Here is a 17202-nt window from a genome sequence, read left to right as displayed (position 1 = left end):
CAGAACACAATGTACTCCACTTAAAATTGGGGTTCTCGCACGAAGGAAGAAAGGGGAGAATGGTATTGGTATAGGCAACTGGTGGAGGAGGACAAGTGGCTCTGCTCAGGCCACATAAAACTCACTTTATATGGAGCAGAACTAGCCCATTATTACCAGTACTATTGGGTGTCTCTTTCAAGTCTCGAATACTTATGTAGCTGCCATTCTGGAAAGTATCTTATTAAAAATAAATAGTAAAATCACCTTCAAAGTTTTACTTTCTGTTCTCCTACTTGTGAAGTCAGGTGAAGTGTCAGATACTTAGAACCAGAACACCGTTTTTCATAGAAAGGTGGGAACATGCAGAAAAGGTAGAGACAAACTACTTTCCCATAGAGCTGCTCACTTGTCACATATATTGTAGGTTTCAGCAGCTTGCCTCGGTGCCGTGGTTCTCAACCCTGCAGCAGATCAGAGTCACCTGCAGAATTGTGAACAGCACACAAAACTGGACACTAACCCCCCAAAGGTTCTATTTTAATAAGTCTGGAGTCGATCCCAGTAATCAAAAATTAAAAAATAAAAGTGATCCTGATCATTGCCTTCATGAATTGACAACATTTGATAAACAAAACTTATTCCCCTTATATATTTCCCAGGAAGACAGTGACTGCATGAAGTTATGTGCATGAAGTTATTCTGAGATATAAAGTTGGAAGTTGTCATAGAGGTCTAGATCAACATATGTGATTGTATGAAAGGAAGGTGTAATGTAGAACAGCAGATTTTTTAAAGACCAGAATGATTAGATATGCTGGTCAAGCATTTTGAAGAATAAGTATTCATCATATGGTATCTTCAATATAAAAACAGTTTCAGAATCCTGATTATACTACCAGTATAATGTCTCCAGTTGATTTATTTCTGTATTACTCACTTTGTTGTTGTCTTCCGTTATCACAATATATTGCAATTGGGGTAATCTAAGGAATAAAAGCAGTGACTTCCATTTCCATGATGTTTTTACTTTTAAAATTCTTGCCTCTATATAGCTTCAGTTTCATAAAACCTGGTATAGTGATTATTATGGCCATTTTATAGAGCAGAGAATTGGAACAGAAAATCACATGATTTTTTTCAGCTGACAGTATATCAGTTTAAATGAGGAAACAGGTCCGTGCATTAAAAACAGCAAATTTATCTGCAGTATTATTTTTCCCTTTCATTCTCCAACTTGCCAGTGCCCCTCCCCCTCCTCCCATCTTATTATCCATCATATCAGTTCTCTTTCCAGGAAAGTCTTAAATGGAATTAGCAAGGACCATACTTAAGGATACAACTTATTACTCACAAAATGACACACAAAATGACCAATTTAAGAGGGCAGAGGTGAACTTGCTGCCAGTTAAAAGCTAAATGTCCCTCTCTTCTCCTTTTATTCATATCTTCTTCCCTTCTGTGTGGCTGGCTTACTTTATTTACATATAAATAAAAGTAGAAACTAGAAGGTAATGTAGTGAAGACAAAAAAGTAAAACTTCTAATGACCTGATTGCCTTCACATTTTTACTCAAAAATTGTCACTTGAGTGATACCTCCCTGTCCCCTCTATTAATGTCATCTCCCATCACACCCTCTGACTTTTCATATCCCTTTTCCTGCAGGATTTTTTCTCCTTGACCTTCATTGTATATAACATACTGTGTAGTTTTTCTTATTTATCTTGTTTATAGGCAGTCTCCTCCACCAGAAAATAAGTTATGTGGGAGTGGTGATTTTTCTGTTTGTTTTGTTCACTCCTATATCCCTAGCCCCTAGAACACAGCCTACCACAGAGCAGGCGCTGGATAAATGAATTTATGGCATGGTTAATAAGAAGAATATATTAGGAACTTAATTGCCCCAGTATTCAGTTTATTTTTATACCACTTGCTTAAGTGGTATCATTTAAGTATAATCTTAAACTAAGGAAGTCCATGGTTTGGCTGGCCTTCTAGTTCCATGTTGTTGCTATAGGAGCTTATTATGGATGCCGTTTTTCCTATATTTAGGCAGTTTTTGATTACTCCTTATTTGAACTAAATTTACCTCTCCTTGGGTGTCCTCTTAGTTTTTTCCAGGAATAAAATTACAATCAGTCCCTTTATAAAACAGTTTGATGTTACAAATTCAATCTTCAGTTAAATTTTGTTCACTGGAATAGTAACTGCATATAATACAATTCTGTTATAATGCTGTTAGGTAAGAATGCACGTTATTTCTATTAGAAACTAATGGTGTATGAAAATGGGGAAATTCTTTTCATATATATGTTCTAGAATCAGAAGGTAAATTGATGGTTATCACTCAGTTTATATTATAAAACATGTATTTATAGAATTGGTTACTGGTAATATTTAAGTACTCTCAACTGAGATATTCCTATAGAGTTAAAAATATATCTATAGTGGCAAGGCCCTTTCAATTAGAGTATCTTAGAAATTTTAATTGAAGAATGAAAATACCATTGTCATTTAACTCAATGATGCATCTATTAAAGGTAATTACACCTCAGCTTAATTTGAGTTATCTAGATAATACTTTTCAATGATAACAGAATAGTGTATCTTGGCTCAGATGCTAACATTGTCTTGGAGCAAGTAAATGTCATTCTGTGGCTGTTTACTATTTAAAGGTTACTTCATGCATGCATTCTGAGTTGGGGGCCCTGAAACTATAAACTGAAGTCGTGAAGTCATTTGTATACCTTAGTTTAGAAACCGATGGCTCCAGCTTAGTTCAACTTCATGGCTTTTTCAGCATTGCCAGTTTCTAGTACAGTAAATAACTTTGTTTTTCACTTGTTTGCACAGGCAAGTTCTGTACTTGATAGTATACATGCCTGAAGAATCAGGTATTTGGCAAGTAATAAGTACAAGCCCTTGAGAGCATGAACCAAATTATAAGAAAGTAAACATTGATGAGTTCATATTGTAGACATCAGTGAACTCAGAAATTCATTAGATGTTAAAGTAAACAAGACAAAGATGCATTTCAAAAATACAACAGAGGGTAAAAAAAGGCCCTGGTTCTACTTGCATAGAAAGGTTGGTCATTGATAGACTGTGGCTACTTGGCTATCTTGCACTTGCTTCCAGGTAAATAGAGAATTTTAGATTATGTTTTCAAATCATGCCATTTTCATTACCCAGTCTTTCTGTCTCATTGATTTTAAGAACTCTTTTTTATGCGTGGAGAGGAAAGCTTTATCTTATATTCAGCAAACTACTTCTGTATTTCTGTTTCAGCCCCTTGATATAATGCAGTTGCATTAATCTATCCTACTTGTATCTTACAGCCCTCCCCCGCCGCCCCCCAAAAAATGATTAGACATTTTCGGAAGACCAGAAGCTGGGAAAACAGGAAGGCAGGCTTGATTAAAATCAGAAACTGATGATCAAAACTTAACTACACGTGAAGATCAATTACTTTTTTGTAATTAACTTAGCAACTCAAAGGATAATTTCTCTATCCTAATTAGAAGATAAATAATATATAAGGATGTACCACTCATTTAAAGAGTATAGTTTGTTCATTTGTCCTATTAGTATTGAGTAATGGTAAACCGAATTACAAGTTCTCTTCTGAATTTTAATATCTGAAAATAGCTGTAAGGGAAAAGGGGTAATTATTTTCCTAGAGTAAAATAACATCATCAAATTTTCATCAGTGTTTAATTTAGAAAATTTAAATCTTTATTATCAAACATAATATAAAACTTGAGCCTCATAGAGGATACAATGGGAAGCAATTACTTTATGACTTTTACTCAGACATCATAAAATTGAGCAAAATGAGCTTTTATTATACTGATTACTAATAATGCTCTAATTGGATTTAAGAAGAGTAACTTAATTTCATCAGTGATTCAAAAAATCTAAATTGCAATGGATAACTGGTATCCTTTCAAAAAGAAGAAAAGGGGATCTCCTTCTGATGTTGGGTTTCCATCTGTGGGGTGTGAGAGACTGTAACATGATCAGAGCATGACAAACCAGGATTTTGTCTTTTGAGAGAAAAAAGGTGGCAAAAAGGGTAGTGAAATTTAGGGCTTGAAAGGATCATAGAATTATACAGTCCAACTCCTGATTTCACACGTAAGCAAACAGATCAGTGAATTGACTTACCCAGTGTCACCCAGCTGATTAATGGCAGACTGTGGCCTGACAGTGGGGCTTTTGTGTTCTTCCTGATTCTCTCTTCCCTATCATGTGTTCTTTCTAGACTCTCCTGCCCTTCATAATAGTCACATTCTCTATTAATATAATTGAACATTACAGGTATTTGGCTGTTTTGCAAGTATCTGAATTTTGTATTTTTCTGCAGCATTCTCAGATAATAATAGCATGATACAATATTTTCTTCTAACATTCACTCATGTAAAATATGCATCCTCCATGTCAATATATGGCTATATCATGATGGAAGATTACTGGCTGTGTAGGAGTTTAGGAAATGTAAAACTGTTTGTACTTAATAATGTTTGGATTCATGATTTATGTAATATGGCCTACTACTTGTAGGTTTTCAGATTTAATACACAGGTAGCAAGATAACATGAAAACACAAGTCAAATTTCATACATAAGAAAAATCAAGCCTAAATTGCCCAATATTTTTAAAAGAGTGAGCTATGGCTTTTCACCCTTTTCTTACATAATTCCTTTAAAGTGTTCTCAGGAAGGTGATTTTTAAGTAGCTGCACCCTAGCTCAAGGTAAATGATGACTTGTGAAAATCCTAAAGGTTTTGTAGGCAGTGTGGTCTTATAGGGCAACCCTTACTCTATTCCCACTGCTATGGACTATCTGATTAAACATTGCATGTCACCACCTTGATGAGAAGAGTCTTCCCTCACTTAGTCTAATTCAATTCTATGACTTTTAGATCCTTGGGACTAATTTTGGTTTGTGTTAAGAGCTGGGAAGGGTGGAGGAGGTGATGTATCAAATTGAGTATCAGACACAGTAGATGTGGCATTGCATACAATGAATATTTATTCAGTGAATAGATTTAAAGGAATTCATTTCTTGAGAACCAGAGCTCTTTCCAATGTGTGTATCTGTTGCCATTTGTGCCTGAAATTGGTCAGGATGAAGACTAAGCTGAAGCAGTTATATAGCAAGGAGACCCAGCAGCTCAGTGGCTTAAAAAACAAAGAAGTTCATTTCTGCTCATATTGGGGCTGTAAAAGCCCCAATATGAGTGGCCTAGGCCAGCAGGACAGTTTCACTTCACACGGTCTTCAGGGACTTGTATTTCATTTTGTTGATTTGCTATCCTTGGTGCAGTGGTTCTCAAACTCTTTGGTTTCAGGACCCCTTTACACTTGTAACAATCATACAGGTTTTTAAAGAGCTGTTGTTTTGTTTGGGCTTTTTTTAGTCATATCTATCAGTATTTATAATATTAGAAATTAAAACAAATTTAAAAACATGTATTAATTTATTTAAAAACAACAAGAATCAACCATTACATGGTAACATAAATAACATTTTAAGAAAAATATATCTTCTAAAACAAAAATTACAGATTTTCGCAGTCCTCTCTAATACATGATTTAGTAGAAGGGACACGATTCTCATTCCTCCTTCTATGTTCAGTCTGTTACAATGTGGGTTTTGGTTGAAGTATATGAAGAAAGTCTGGGCCTCACAAAGATATCTAGTTGAAAAAGGCAGAAATATCTAATTACGGCTTTCCAAAAAACCTGTCGATCTTCTTCTTTAATACTACACCAAAGCTTGACAAGAAATCATTTTTTTAATGCTGACAAGCTTTTTGTACGGGCTTACATCAGCATCCATTGAGTTATCTTTCCCCTGTGCCCATGCATGATTATTTAACATTAGGAATCGGTCATTTGGAAACTATTGGTTCACTGAGTTATACAGATCTTTCTAATGTGGACACATGTCATTAGAAATATCAAAAACATATGTTTTAATATTTTCACTGATATTCTCAGAAAAATTTTAACTAATGGGAAGCCATTAGTTGCATAGTAGCCTATAAGTAGTTTCCAAAATACTAATATTTGCTTAAAAGTTTGAATTATATCGTTGGTAACAAATACTATCATTTGATTTTCCTTAAGTGACAGGCTCACTTTGTTCATTTTCAAGAAAATGCCTACAAATACTCAATTCGGAATATCAAGCCTTTGTGATTTAAAAAAAAAGAAAGGCCAAATTTTCTCTCAAATTTCATCCTTTTAAATTCATTGTTTAGTTTTTTCCTATTTTCTCTATTATTGCTTCTCTCTGTCCTAAATAAATGTTAAAGATAGGAGTGAGACGACCTTTCTCTACATGGCAATGACCCTTTTGTTCCTCGTTTTCCATTCCTGATGGGGCTGCTAGCCTCTAGGAGGTTGTGTGGCTCCAGTAGCCACGTGAATTCTTTTGAGGAACACAGAAAACTCTTTAGACAGACTTTTTGTGTTAGTCGCCAATTGGAATAACAGTACACAGCCCAACTCCTTGGAGTAATTCATGTTTTTCCAGATCTGCAAAGACCACCTAAACATGGGAAGGTATAATCTAGAAATATGGTACAGTTAATGCTGAAACCTCAACCTGTGGAGTATGGGAGTTGATGAATAAATGCCCAAGTCCCCCTGTTCTGTGTTGGGACAGTTAGAGCTACGAGCTACATAACTCTGCAGAGGTCCCCAGTAAAACTGAGATGCAGTTGCCTATATCAGTAACCAGCTCATTCCCAAAAGCCATATTAGACTTTCTCCCTCATCTGTCTCACTTTCTCAATTTCTCATGTTCTGTTTCTTTGGATCACCTCTCAAATAAGTAGCCTGTACCCATGTCCTCATATCAGGGTCTGCTCCCACAGAATCCCGACTAAGCGCATGCCAACCTCTCATTAAAAATAATTAGGTTTATTTGAATGTTCATTACTAGAAAAAAATTGTAATGGAAAGCCATACACAAATGCCTTTACATATGGGTTTAATTAATTTTTTTTTTTTTTTTACAATAAATACTGAGTCAAAGGATAAGCAGATTAAGACCAAATTACTCTTTAGAGAGTTTATTTAAATTTGCAGTGTTGATTTCCCTATACACTGCTGACCTCTGTGTAATAATCTCTTTAAATCTCTTTCCAGATGTGGGTAAAAAAAATTCTGTCTAGTTTTAACCTGGAATTTTTACATATGTTCCAGTCACGTATTTTTGTTTAGTTTGTTTCCTGTTTGTATCTTCTCCCCATTTTTCTTGTTGGATATTTAAATATTTTAATAAATTTTTGTGAGATCTTTACATATTAGAAATATTTATCCTTTGTAATAAGTTATAAATCATTTCTTTAAATTATCTTTTGACTAATTGTGTACTTCTAAATAGCCACTCTCATTGGCTTCATTCCCAAATTTTACACAGGCCCCTGTATGTGTGTAGGTCTCTCTCTCCCTGTGTTAACATTCTCACCATTTCCCCCTCCTTCTCGGTCTTTCCACTTCATTTTCTGTCATTTTCTGTTTCCTTCCTCTGGTTCCTTTATCCCTAATTTCTGTTCTAAACATGGAATTAATTGATCACTCCATTTTGCTTTGCAATGATTCTCACTGGGCATGCAGAAAAATCCACATCTGAATCAATGTGAGATGGCTTTTTAAGCTTCCTGTTACTCAGACCCTTGAGAATCACAGCCACGGTTACTGTGCAGTGTGTGTGGAGTCCCTCAGCTAAGCAGAGGTAAAAAAAAGTTGAGAACCACTGACTGGAAGGTTTTAGAAGGCATGGAAATGGCACTCACATTCTCTTCTCTTTGTTTCTATGATTAAACCCTCATGGAGATCTTTGACCCCAGGGCCTATCTCCACAGAACTCTTTCTATTTATGTATGCTCGGCAGCTCTGCAAATTACTTTCTAAATTGATTGTCGAATATGCTTAAGGCACATGCTTGACCAGGTCAAGAGGACTAGCATCTTTTTTTAAAGCTTGATCAATAAGAAAGGCTGGGCTATCTTTATATAATGCCACGGGGTCAAGTCCAAATTACATTTGCACATCCTGAGAGCTTTCCAAGCTCATACAAATGCCAGTGGCCTCTAGGGAGGGGGGATCACTCTGCTTCGTAGATTTATAGTCACATATCTACTGACCCCGGAAAGGAAGAAAGGATACCTCTTACATTCTGGGGAGGGTCTCTAGAGTGCTTACCACTGACCAGCAGCATCTTCAGGCAGAGAGACTTCTGGCTTCGTTCTTTTCACCCCAAACACAATTTATTTATCAGTTTTTAAACTCACAAAGCATGAAATATTTCTTTGTATTCTGAGCTATTTTGCAATGTGTATTAAATTTAAAATGTAGGTTATCATTTTGAATAGATTTAATTTATATTAATTTATGTAAATAATACAGTTGAATATCTCTAAAAAGAATTTGCAATGTTTATATAACATTATTAATATAGATATTAACATTCAAAAATTACACATAAAGGAAAAATAAGCAAAGATGTTAGGAGACAGTCACAGTTGTCGTGACTGAGCTTTAGGATTAAATCTCAGCTTCCCAAGACCAAGGTAAAAAGATAGTGTGGTAATAATTCTCCTATGGTAAGAGGCAACATACTAAGAATTCACGGAAAGGAAGTATTTTTCTCATTGGAGTTCATTTTAAAAAAATATTATGTGGAACTTATACATGCAACTTAAGATAACCTAGTGGTAAGCTTTCCAACATATATTTATTGCAGACATGGACGCATTTTTCTTATGTTTATTTCTTAAAATAAATCTTTAACATAAGCCAGAAGTATAAAGTTTAAGTATAACTCAGTGGAAGTGTAGTTTCAGTGAAAGTAGTTTCAGAGTAGTTCAGGGATCTAGCTTTCTAGCATTTTAAAGCATAATTCCTGGACTGTTATTGTCTCAGCTGGGCTTTCTGAAAGCCTTATAGGAGTTTGAATGGAAACAGCGAAAGATGAAATTTTGCCTCTAAGATGCTGACTTCCATCAGGTAAAGACCCATATGACTTTCATGTCTTTGATGAGGCAACAAAACATCTTTAATTCTCTATATGATTCATATTCTTTTGTTAAATTAAAATAGTTATTCAAAGAAACTACTATTCATTCAACAGTAGGAATCTACTGACTCTTGAAAAAAAGTATGTAGGTGTTTGTATGTATTTCTATTTCTGTTTAATCATTTAACACTTACCTGGTTAACTGAGCATTCTTCTCTCTGGTCTTTTGCTCCAAATGCTATTATTTCTTTAACTCACAGTAATGCAATAAGCATCAGTGTTCTGAGGTAGCCCGGTTGCCTTGATTTTTTTAGAGACTTTTAAAACCAGTTTTATATTCACAGCAAAATTGAGGGGAAAGTACAGAGATTTTCCACATATTACCCACCTCCAGACATGCATATAGTTTCCCCATTATCGAATCCCCCACCAGGTGGTGCATTTGTTATAACAAATGAACCTACATCAACATATCATTTACATTATTACAGAGTCTATAGTTTACATTAAGGTTCACTCTTAGTGTCATAAATCCTATGGGCTTGGACAAAGCCTTCTTGATTTTTGGTGATTGATCCATCATCATGATAGGTGGCAAGGAAACTGAAAGGTAGATTTTTTTAAAAGTATGTCAAATGGAACTTTAAATAAAATAAGACCGAACCTATCTTACTCTAGATGGTAAAGTGAAATGATCAGAACTGATCTATTTTTGTTAGTTTTGTTCATGGTGAAACCTTCACAGAACAGCTGATAAAAGAAGAAACCTTGATTAAAGAGCCGATTTACTGACACTTAAAAGTCTTCTCCAGTTTTCTCCTTTAAAAAAATCATAGAATAAATAGCACTCAAATCTTCTGCATATGGTCAAAATGCAAATGAAGGCACAGGGTCACCCCCCGCAGGACGTGTGACCTCCATCCTGCTGCTAGGTTGGGTTTGCTCAGAGTAAGAGCCACAGAAGCCTCCCACAGGACTTTGTTATGGATGGATGTGCTTGTTGCCGAGTTGTGTCTCAAGTGAGGTGTCTGGGAGCAGATGTGCATGATATAATGAAATATCCCATTATATATGGTGGTTTAGATGGAGTGTTCTAGAAGTCATTTCTAATCCATGGGTAACCATAAGCTATTTTATGGTCTGTCTTTGTCTTGTTCAGATATTTTATAAGTCTTCTTAAGTTGAAATTATTTGCTGTATAGTTGAATAGCTGTTAAGTACCATTTATGAAGCATTGTTTTATGATGCCGTGTTAGCCAGCTTGGGCTGCCGTAACAAACTACCATAGACTGGGTGGCTTAAACAACAGAAATTTATTTCTCTCAGTTCTGGAGGTTAGAAATTCTAGATCAAGGTCCCGCAGTGTTCAGTATCTGACGAGAGCTCTCTTCCTGCATTGCCTCTCTTCCGGATAGGCCGCTTTCTCACTGCAGTCCTCACGTGGCCTTCCCTCAGAGCCTGTCAAGAGAAAGAGAACTCTCTCACTGCCTCCTCTTATAAGGCCACCTATCAATCCTGTCAGTGTAGGGCCACAGCCTTATGACCTCATTTAACCTTACCTCCTATAGGCCTTATTTCCAAATACAGTCGCGTCGAGTATTTAGGGCTCCAATATGTGAAAATTTAGGGGAACACGATTCATAGCAGATGCCAAAACAAAAGAATGTTGATATTTCTGTTGACCAAGAAAAAAGCAGGGAGTAAGCCTAAGGGATCTTGTCACTGATTGATGACCGTGGAGCTCTTTAACAGTGAGAGGCACTGTTACCCATCTGAACATGTGAGTTCTTTGACATACTAAAGATTTAGAGGTCCTTTCTAACCCTAAAATTAAATTTTTTAATGTAATACCTATTTTTACGTAACCAATTCCAAATGCCCTTGATGTTTTTCTTTCATTACCTATTCTTTGTGTACCCAGGGTACCTCAGGGAAAGTATAGTAAAAGAATGTGGCTGGCCTGGGTTTGAATTCCAGCTTTTGTACTTACCATCTGGGGAGTCTTCAATTAATTAGGGTACCTCTTTGAGATTGCTATTTGTCTGCAAAATAATTAATGATACTTACCTTGGTGCATATATTAGTGAGAATACAGACTGTGGTACTGTGTGTATGTTTTTAAAAACAACAATACAGTAGCTTAGATATGAGAGAAATGATAGGAATTTATCACATACAAATAATCCAGGGAATAGAGACCAGGGCTAGCAGGAGACTTCTGACAACTCCCTCGGCAGAAATTTTGATCTCAGGGTCAAAAGTGTCTGCTCCAGTTCTCATTATCTCCTTCTGATGGGACTGAAGAAAGGGTGAGGAGAACTCATTCTCTATAACTTTTAGGGATACCACCCCAAAGTGGAACAGGTAAATGCAGCCCATATTCCTTCCACTAGCACTTGAATGTGTGGCTTTTTCAAATAGGAAGATTGATTCAGAAGCATTGTCTCTAGCTAAATACTATTTTACTAGCAATTTCTGCCTCAAATGGTTATTGTAAATGTTAGAAATCATTAGTTTATTGTTGATTAATTTATTCATTAATATTTATTAATGAAAATAATAGCAAAGTGCCTAACAAGGTGCCTTATACATGGTAAATACCTGGCACCTTACTACTCAGCATGGACCAAGGTCCAACAGCATCAGCATCACCTCAAAGCTTGTTAAAAATACAGAATCTCAGCCCCAAGCCACTGAATCAGAACCTGCATTTTAATAGTCTGGGAAGTTCTGTGCCAGCATGTTCTTTATCCTTTATGGCATCTGCTGAGAAATGTTAGCTTGAGCACTTCCAATGTTGTGAGAATTAAGTGAGATAATATGTAATAAATACATAAAAATCTGTAAAGTACTGCATAACATTATTTCAGTGTACATGTATAAGGAGGAATAAAGTGAATCCTAAGTTATGAGAACGAAAAGATTTGAGAATCATTAGGTTTTTAGATTATGCAACCTTGATAATATTCCTTGATTTTGTAATGTCGTGTGAAAAAAGACTCATCTATTTCCAGAAAAATGAGCTTAAATCGCCATGCACTGTCCTAGTTACAGAGCTTTACTGTTAATTTATAGGAAGTTGCTAGGCCTACTCTTCTAAACTGAGGGTTTTCAGTATATTTTTTTTATCACCATAGTTCTTTTCTGACATCTAAATATTTCAGCTTTTTATGTTCTTAATTATGTTACTATCCTTTAATTTGTGTGATGAATATACAGACTTTTGACATGAACAGAGAAATTTAAAAATGGTACCTAGGAAAATGGGGAAAAAAATGAACTAAAAAAATGATATTGAAGGCAAGAACCTGTCATAAACATCTCTTATCCTACTTCTTTTCCAAAACATGTAAAATATGTTTCTTTGTCAATTTTTTCCAGACCCCCTGGTTGTGGAATACAAAGCACTGCTGGTATAACTACCCCTATCAGGTAAGGAAACATTACTGTTTGGGTTTTTACACACATGGAGTATCTTCCTTAGGTCAGTTTCGTAGTTTTAGGCAGGTCTCAGCAGGTTGGGCAGCCACCTTACTTTTCGGCCCCCTGCCCCTGCTGCTGGGTGCTGGACGAAGCCTTGTAAGGAAAGTAGTTTGTGTTCTCAGTGAAATTCAGAATCAAAACTCAAGTGCTGTAGCAGATGGATAAGTATGGAAGGTGCATTTGCTGGAGAGTAGGATACAATCAGTTCAACAGGAGAATGATTCCTATTTCTAAAGACCTGATAACAGCACAGGCCTGTCTCAGTAACAAGTGGGGAGAGTTCAAGTGTGGAGCTGGAGCAGGCATGCTGAGTTCGGTTCACTCTCTGGCTTAGGAGCAGCCTCTAGATATGTAAATCAAACCATTTCCTTGAGCACAGAAAAATGTGCTTGTACCATTACACATAGATTAAAAATAAATAAATAAATGAGATTAAAATCATATCCCAGAAAGGGAACATTTCAGATTTCTGCCCACTGACATTCCTTTGCTTCTGTCCATCAATTCAGTAATATTAGCATGTGCTGTGGTCCCTAGATCAGTTACTATTTGAATATCAAAGCTGAGACTTTTCTAGAAATACCTTGCTGAAATTTTTCTAGAATTTCTAGTTCAATTGGGATATATTCTTTAAGAGAAATATATACAACTAGGTATTTTGGTGATAAAATAAAGAGACATACATTGTGATAGGCAACTTGGATTTTTGAGTTTGATCGGGATTCTTTTGGATTGTCTTTTTAGAGGCATTTGGTCTTTTTGGTGTGCATAAGGTTAATGGTGAGCAGGCATGCTCTCTGTCTTCTCTGTTACACCCAGTGTGGCACCAAGGGTGAGGATGGGTGCCGTGGATGGGGACTAGCGTTGGCTGATCCTTGGGCATCCTTGGGCAAGTTCAAGCAAGACATGTTGAAATGGAATTCCAGTTTGCATTTCCATCTCTTTCATGTAGTTTATTCAGATTAGAAAATAACAAAAGTCAGCAACATGACATGGTTAGAGAGAGCTGAGTATCCGGGGCTGTTTGGCAGCCACTGAAGCAACACTGAAAGCCAGTCACTATTGAACATCATTGTAATGCTCAGACCCAACCGCTGTTTTACTACCTTAAATACTTGGAATATTGCCATTTATAGCTCTCTTCGTGTCTCGTCGTGGTAAAATTACAAGTAGAACAATTACTGAGTGGAAAAAATCCACCAAAATCTAGAATTCTATTTCTAAAAATACATCAAAGCCTTCTAGAAATCTTAACTCAAATGTTGGTGTGGCAGCTTCTCTTATACACTGCATTTGTGAGGGAAGTTCTGTCATGTGAATGACTGAGACAAATACTGTATGAAATGAAATATCCACTCTTCTTCATAACTATAATGGAGTCTGAAATAACTTTCACATTTATGGCTGAGAAATTGCTTATTTCTGAGAAAATTATTTGCTAGGGGCAGTGGCTCAAAATGTAGTTAGACTGATTTACAGACAGAACTGGAGATTCAACATAAAAATCTGAGGATCTGGTAGATATAGTTATGTTTAAAAATAGGAGGCATCATTAGTATAGAACTAAAGATACCATATGTAAAGACTCAGATCAAGATTATCTTCTACTGATAAGACGTCATTACTTATTAATGAATAATTGACATATAACTCCCAAAATTGAGGACCAGCTCATGATCTCTCATGGGAACAATGGTCATTCTTGATACACTTCATATACTAAAAAAAAAAAAAAAAAAAAAAAAATTAGCTACTTTCTTTTTGTGTATGGTGGGGGAAATGTAATGATGCATGTAATTACAGCGCTTTGTGAGTAACTATACCTACATAAATACATAGGATGCAGTTCAGAGTCAGTCTCAAGCCTTAAGAGCACTTTTAAAGATGGGGTATGAAACAGACGTATGTCTTTAGTACATATATTAAATAATTGAATGATTTTTAGATGAAAGAGTAGTGGTCTATTTCAAATTTATTAAAGATACATTGCTCCTTGTGTATGAGGGTATATATTATATCACTTACTACATAGGTAACGATTTATACATATATGTGTACATATTTTAAGTTTAAAATAATGTAAAATTGTCTTCAGTTGGCCCTTGTACAGCTTGTCCTAAAGAGCACAAGTGGGGAATGAGAAGCACTAGCATGGCGATCACAGAGCCTCACTCTCTGTGGGTCCTGGGATCAGCCTCTCAGCCTGAATTAACTGACAGCAATTTCCTGTAATTATACAATCTAGAAAACGATAGTACTGATTTTATAGGATTTTTATGAGAGTCAAAGAGATTAACACATGCGTAAGCTTTGTCAACTGCAAAGCACTCCAAGAATATGGTACTTATTCTAATATGACACTCTCTTATGAACTCTACTGTTTCTACATGTGCTTTCACTTGTCCTCATAGTCCACTGTGACATTTTCCCAGGTGGTGATGCAAGAAGTAAGTGAATCTTATTAAAACTGAAATTTAATCTTAGCTCCAAGGGTCCTGAAGCCAGCTCCATTTTCTAGACTTCACTGCTACCATGCGTCTGACCTGAGTTCCCATCTCTCATTGCTAACATCTTCAAATTTAAAAGGACAATTCAGTGGAAAATACATTCTTTCCAGGATGCTGAGCTTGATAAACACATTGATGCGCAGAGCTTAGGGTTGATGATGGGGGAGTATCCTGTCCCCTTATGTGTTCTATTACCACAGATCAGTGAGTGGGACAAGAGTTTTCCTTGATGCCCATGCATAAAGTTGGTAGGATTGATTGTTTAGTTGGTTCCCGGTTTTTCTTGAAGTTCTTTTTTTTTGTTCTTTTTGTTTTCCAAGGCTTTTAATTTTTCTTTATATTTGCCACGTGTACTGTTACCTTGTGTGTAGCGGTGCAGATATGTTTATGTGAAGAGCTTCAACGGTCTTTCATTCATTCTGATAAAGCAAGACATTTCATTGCAATTCAATAAAAAAAATAAATAAAAACAACTCATTGGAAATGGTTTTCGAAAACACTATTGTTTTGTTTTGATGGATTTATGTGCGGAATAAATATTCCTGACTTCTGTTTCTCTGAACCTCTCCCCATTCCTGGATCTTTGAGGCAGATAGAGCAGGTATCACCTCCACTTTACAAATAAATAAACTAAGGCCTGCTAAGCTGTGGAGGTGGGATTTGATCTCAGATTTCCTGGCTGATTGCCTAGCCCGGTATCTCTTGGCAGCTTCCCTGTCCCTCTGATCTTTTAAAAATATTTTTGAATCATCTTTTTTTTTATATATATTTGCATTGTACTGAAAGAAAGCTCTGATTAATGCAGAATTTGAAACTATTCCTCAGTGACTCATGTTATACTCCAGTTTCTATCACCTACCTCCCTTATCCCTGCACTGTGGAATCTCACAGCAGTTATCCAGGGTTATTCTTTTTGTGTGTGTGTTAGAATTTTTTTCTGGTTGCCTAAGGAATCTTGCAGATACTATGTCAGAGAACCATAAATGCTATTGTTAAAATGAATAGTGCATTTGGTACCAAGTGTTCATACTGACTGACCCTCTTTTGGTTGGAGATGAAACAAACTAATGCCATCAAGCTGAGGATTAGAGGCATCCTTCAAAGACCCCTTACACACAGAAAATGGGGCTGGAATTTGTGGAGGCATGAGATCATGCCACTTTTCAGCACTGAGCTTGAGATATTTGGGGCACCAATTGGGTTTCCTATTAACTATTAATCTTTCCTTTTTTCCTTTGATCCTCAGCCACTCACCGCTGACCTTCACTACTATTATATTCTGGAGCTGTCGTTTTATTGGTCTTTAATGTTTTCCCAGTTCACTGATATCAAAAGAAAGGTAAGTGTGGTTATTATTATAAAGTGCTTGCAGATATGCATCTTTAATGGCTCCTGGAAGATGGGTATAGAGTCTCCAAGGCGCTTGCCTTTATTCTCCCAGCAGTACTAGGTTAGTACTGCTTTCTGCTTTAGTACATAAAGTTCTGTATTTTTGTTTGCACTGTTTTGTATTATGTTTCCATTGTCTCTTAACTCTTCCCTAGTGTTCTTATCTCCATGAAAATATATAGCAGTGAATCCCAACAGCAGTAATTTCTTCTCAGTCTGATTCAGAAGTCCCTTCATTCTCTAAATTAAATTAAAAAGAAAGATTTTATTTGTAGCTCCTGGGAGAGAGTAAGATCTCAGCATTCTAGCCCTCCAGAATGAATTTCCCCTCAATATAAGGGCTATCTAGCATTAAAATATGTCACGAAAATACATTCCTAAATGAACCGTGATCTGATTTTCACGCCTACCCTCCGCTAGAGTAGTTTTGCGGAAGGCACCTTGACCTCCTAAATGTTAAACCCACTCATTCTAGTTCTCATCCTACCAGCTTCTGGGCAGAGTTGGCACTTTTAGCTATTCACTGCTTATTTCTTTCCACGATGCCATTTTCTCCAGGTTTCCATATTTAGATAGTTCCTTCAAAGTCGCACTTGCTGGCCTTCATCTCAGGGCCCCACATTCTGCATATTTGTGTACTCCAGCGTCTGGTCCTAAATTAGAGATTGCCATCTCCCTGGATGATCGAGTTTATACCTTCCAGCACTTCCAAACATAACTAGTGTACTGATTACTCTCAAATGTTTCTCTTCTGCCCAAGACCCTCTCTGATCCATACTTTCACAAATCTAGTCATAAATAATACACTT

At 36.3% G+C, this 17202-nt stretch overlaps 1 protein-coding gene across 1 annotated transcript in view; it reads left to right on the top strand.

Moving 5' to 3' along the window:
- The window catches only part of CERS6 (ceramide synthase 6), a 272206-nt gene that overhangs the window by 182581 nt on the left and 72423 nt on the right, over positions 1–17202 (top strand). The window contains exons 5-6 of the mRNA XM_011358174.2: positions 12396–12446; positions 16251–16343. Coding sequence (XP_011356476.1) covers positions 12396–12446; positions 16251–16343 — 144 coding nt within the window. The remainder of the gene's footprint in view (positions 1–12395; positions 12447–16250; positions 16344–17202) is intronic.

The sequence above is a fragment of the Pteropus vampyrus genome, unplaced genomic scaffold, assembly GCF_000151845.1.
Source record: "Pteropus vampyrus isolate Shadow unplaced genomic scaffold, Pvam_2.0 Scaffold2, whole genome shotgun sequence".
In the NCBI taxonomy this organism is placed as follows: Eukaryota; Metazoa; Chordata; class Mammalia; order Chiroptera; family Pteropodidae; genus Pteropus; species Pteropus vampyrus.
Note: the sequence above shows the minus strand (reverse complement) of the source record. Positions and strands in the feature narration are given on the sequence as shown.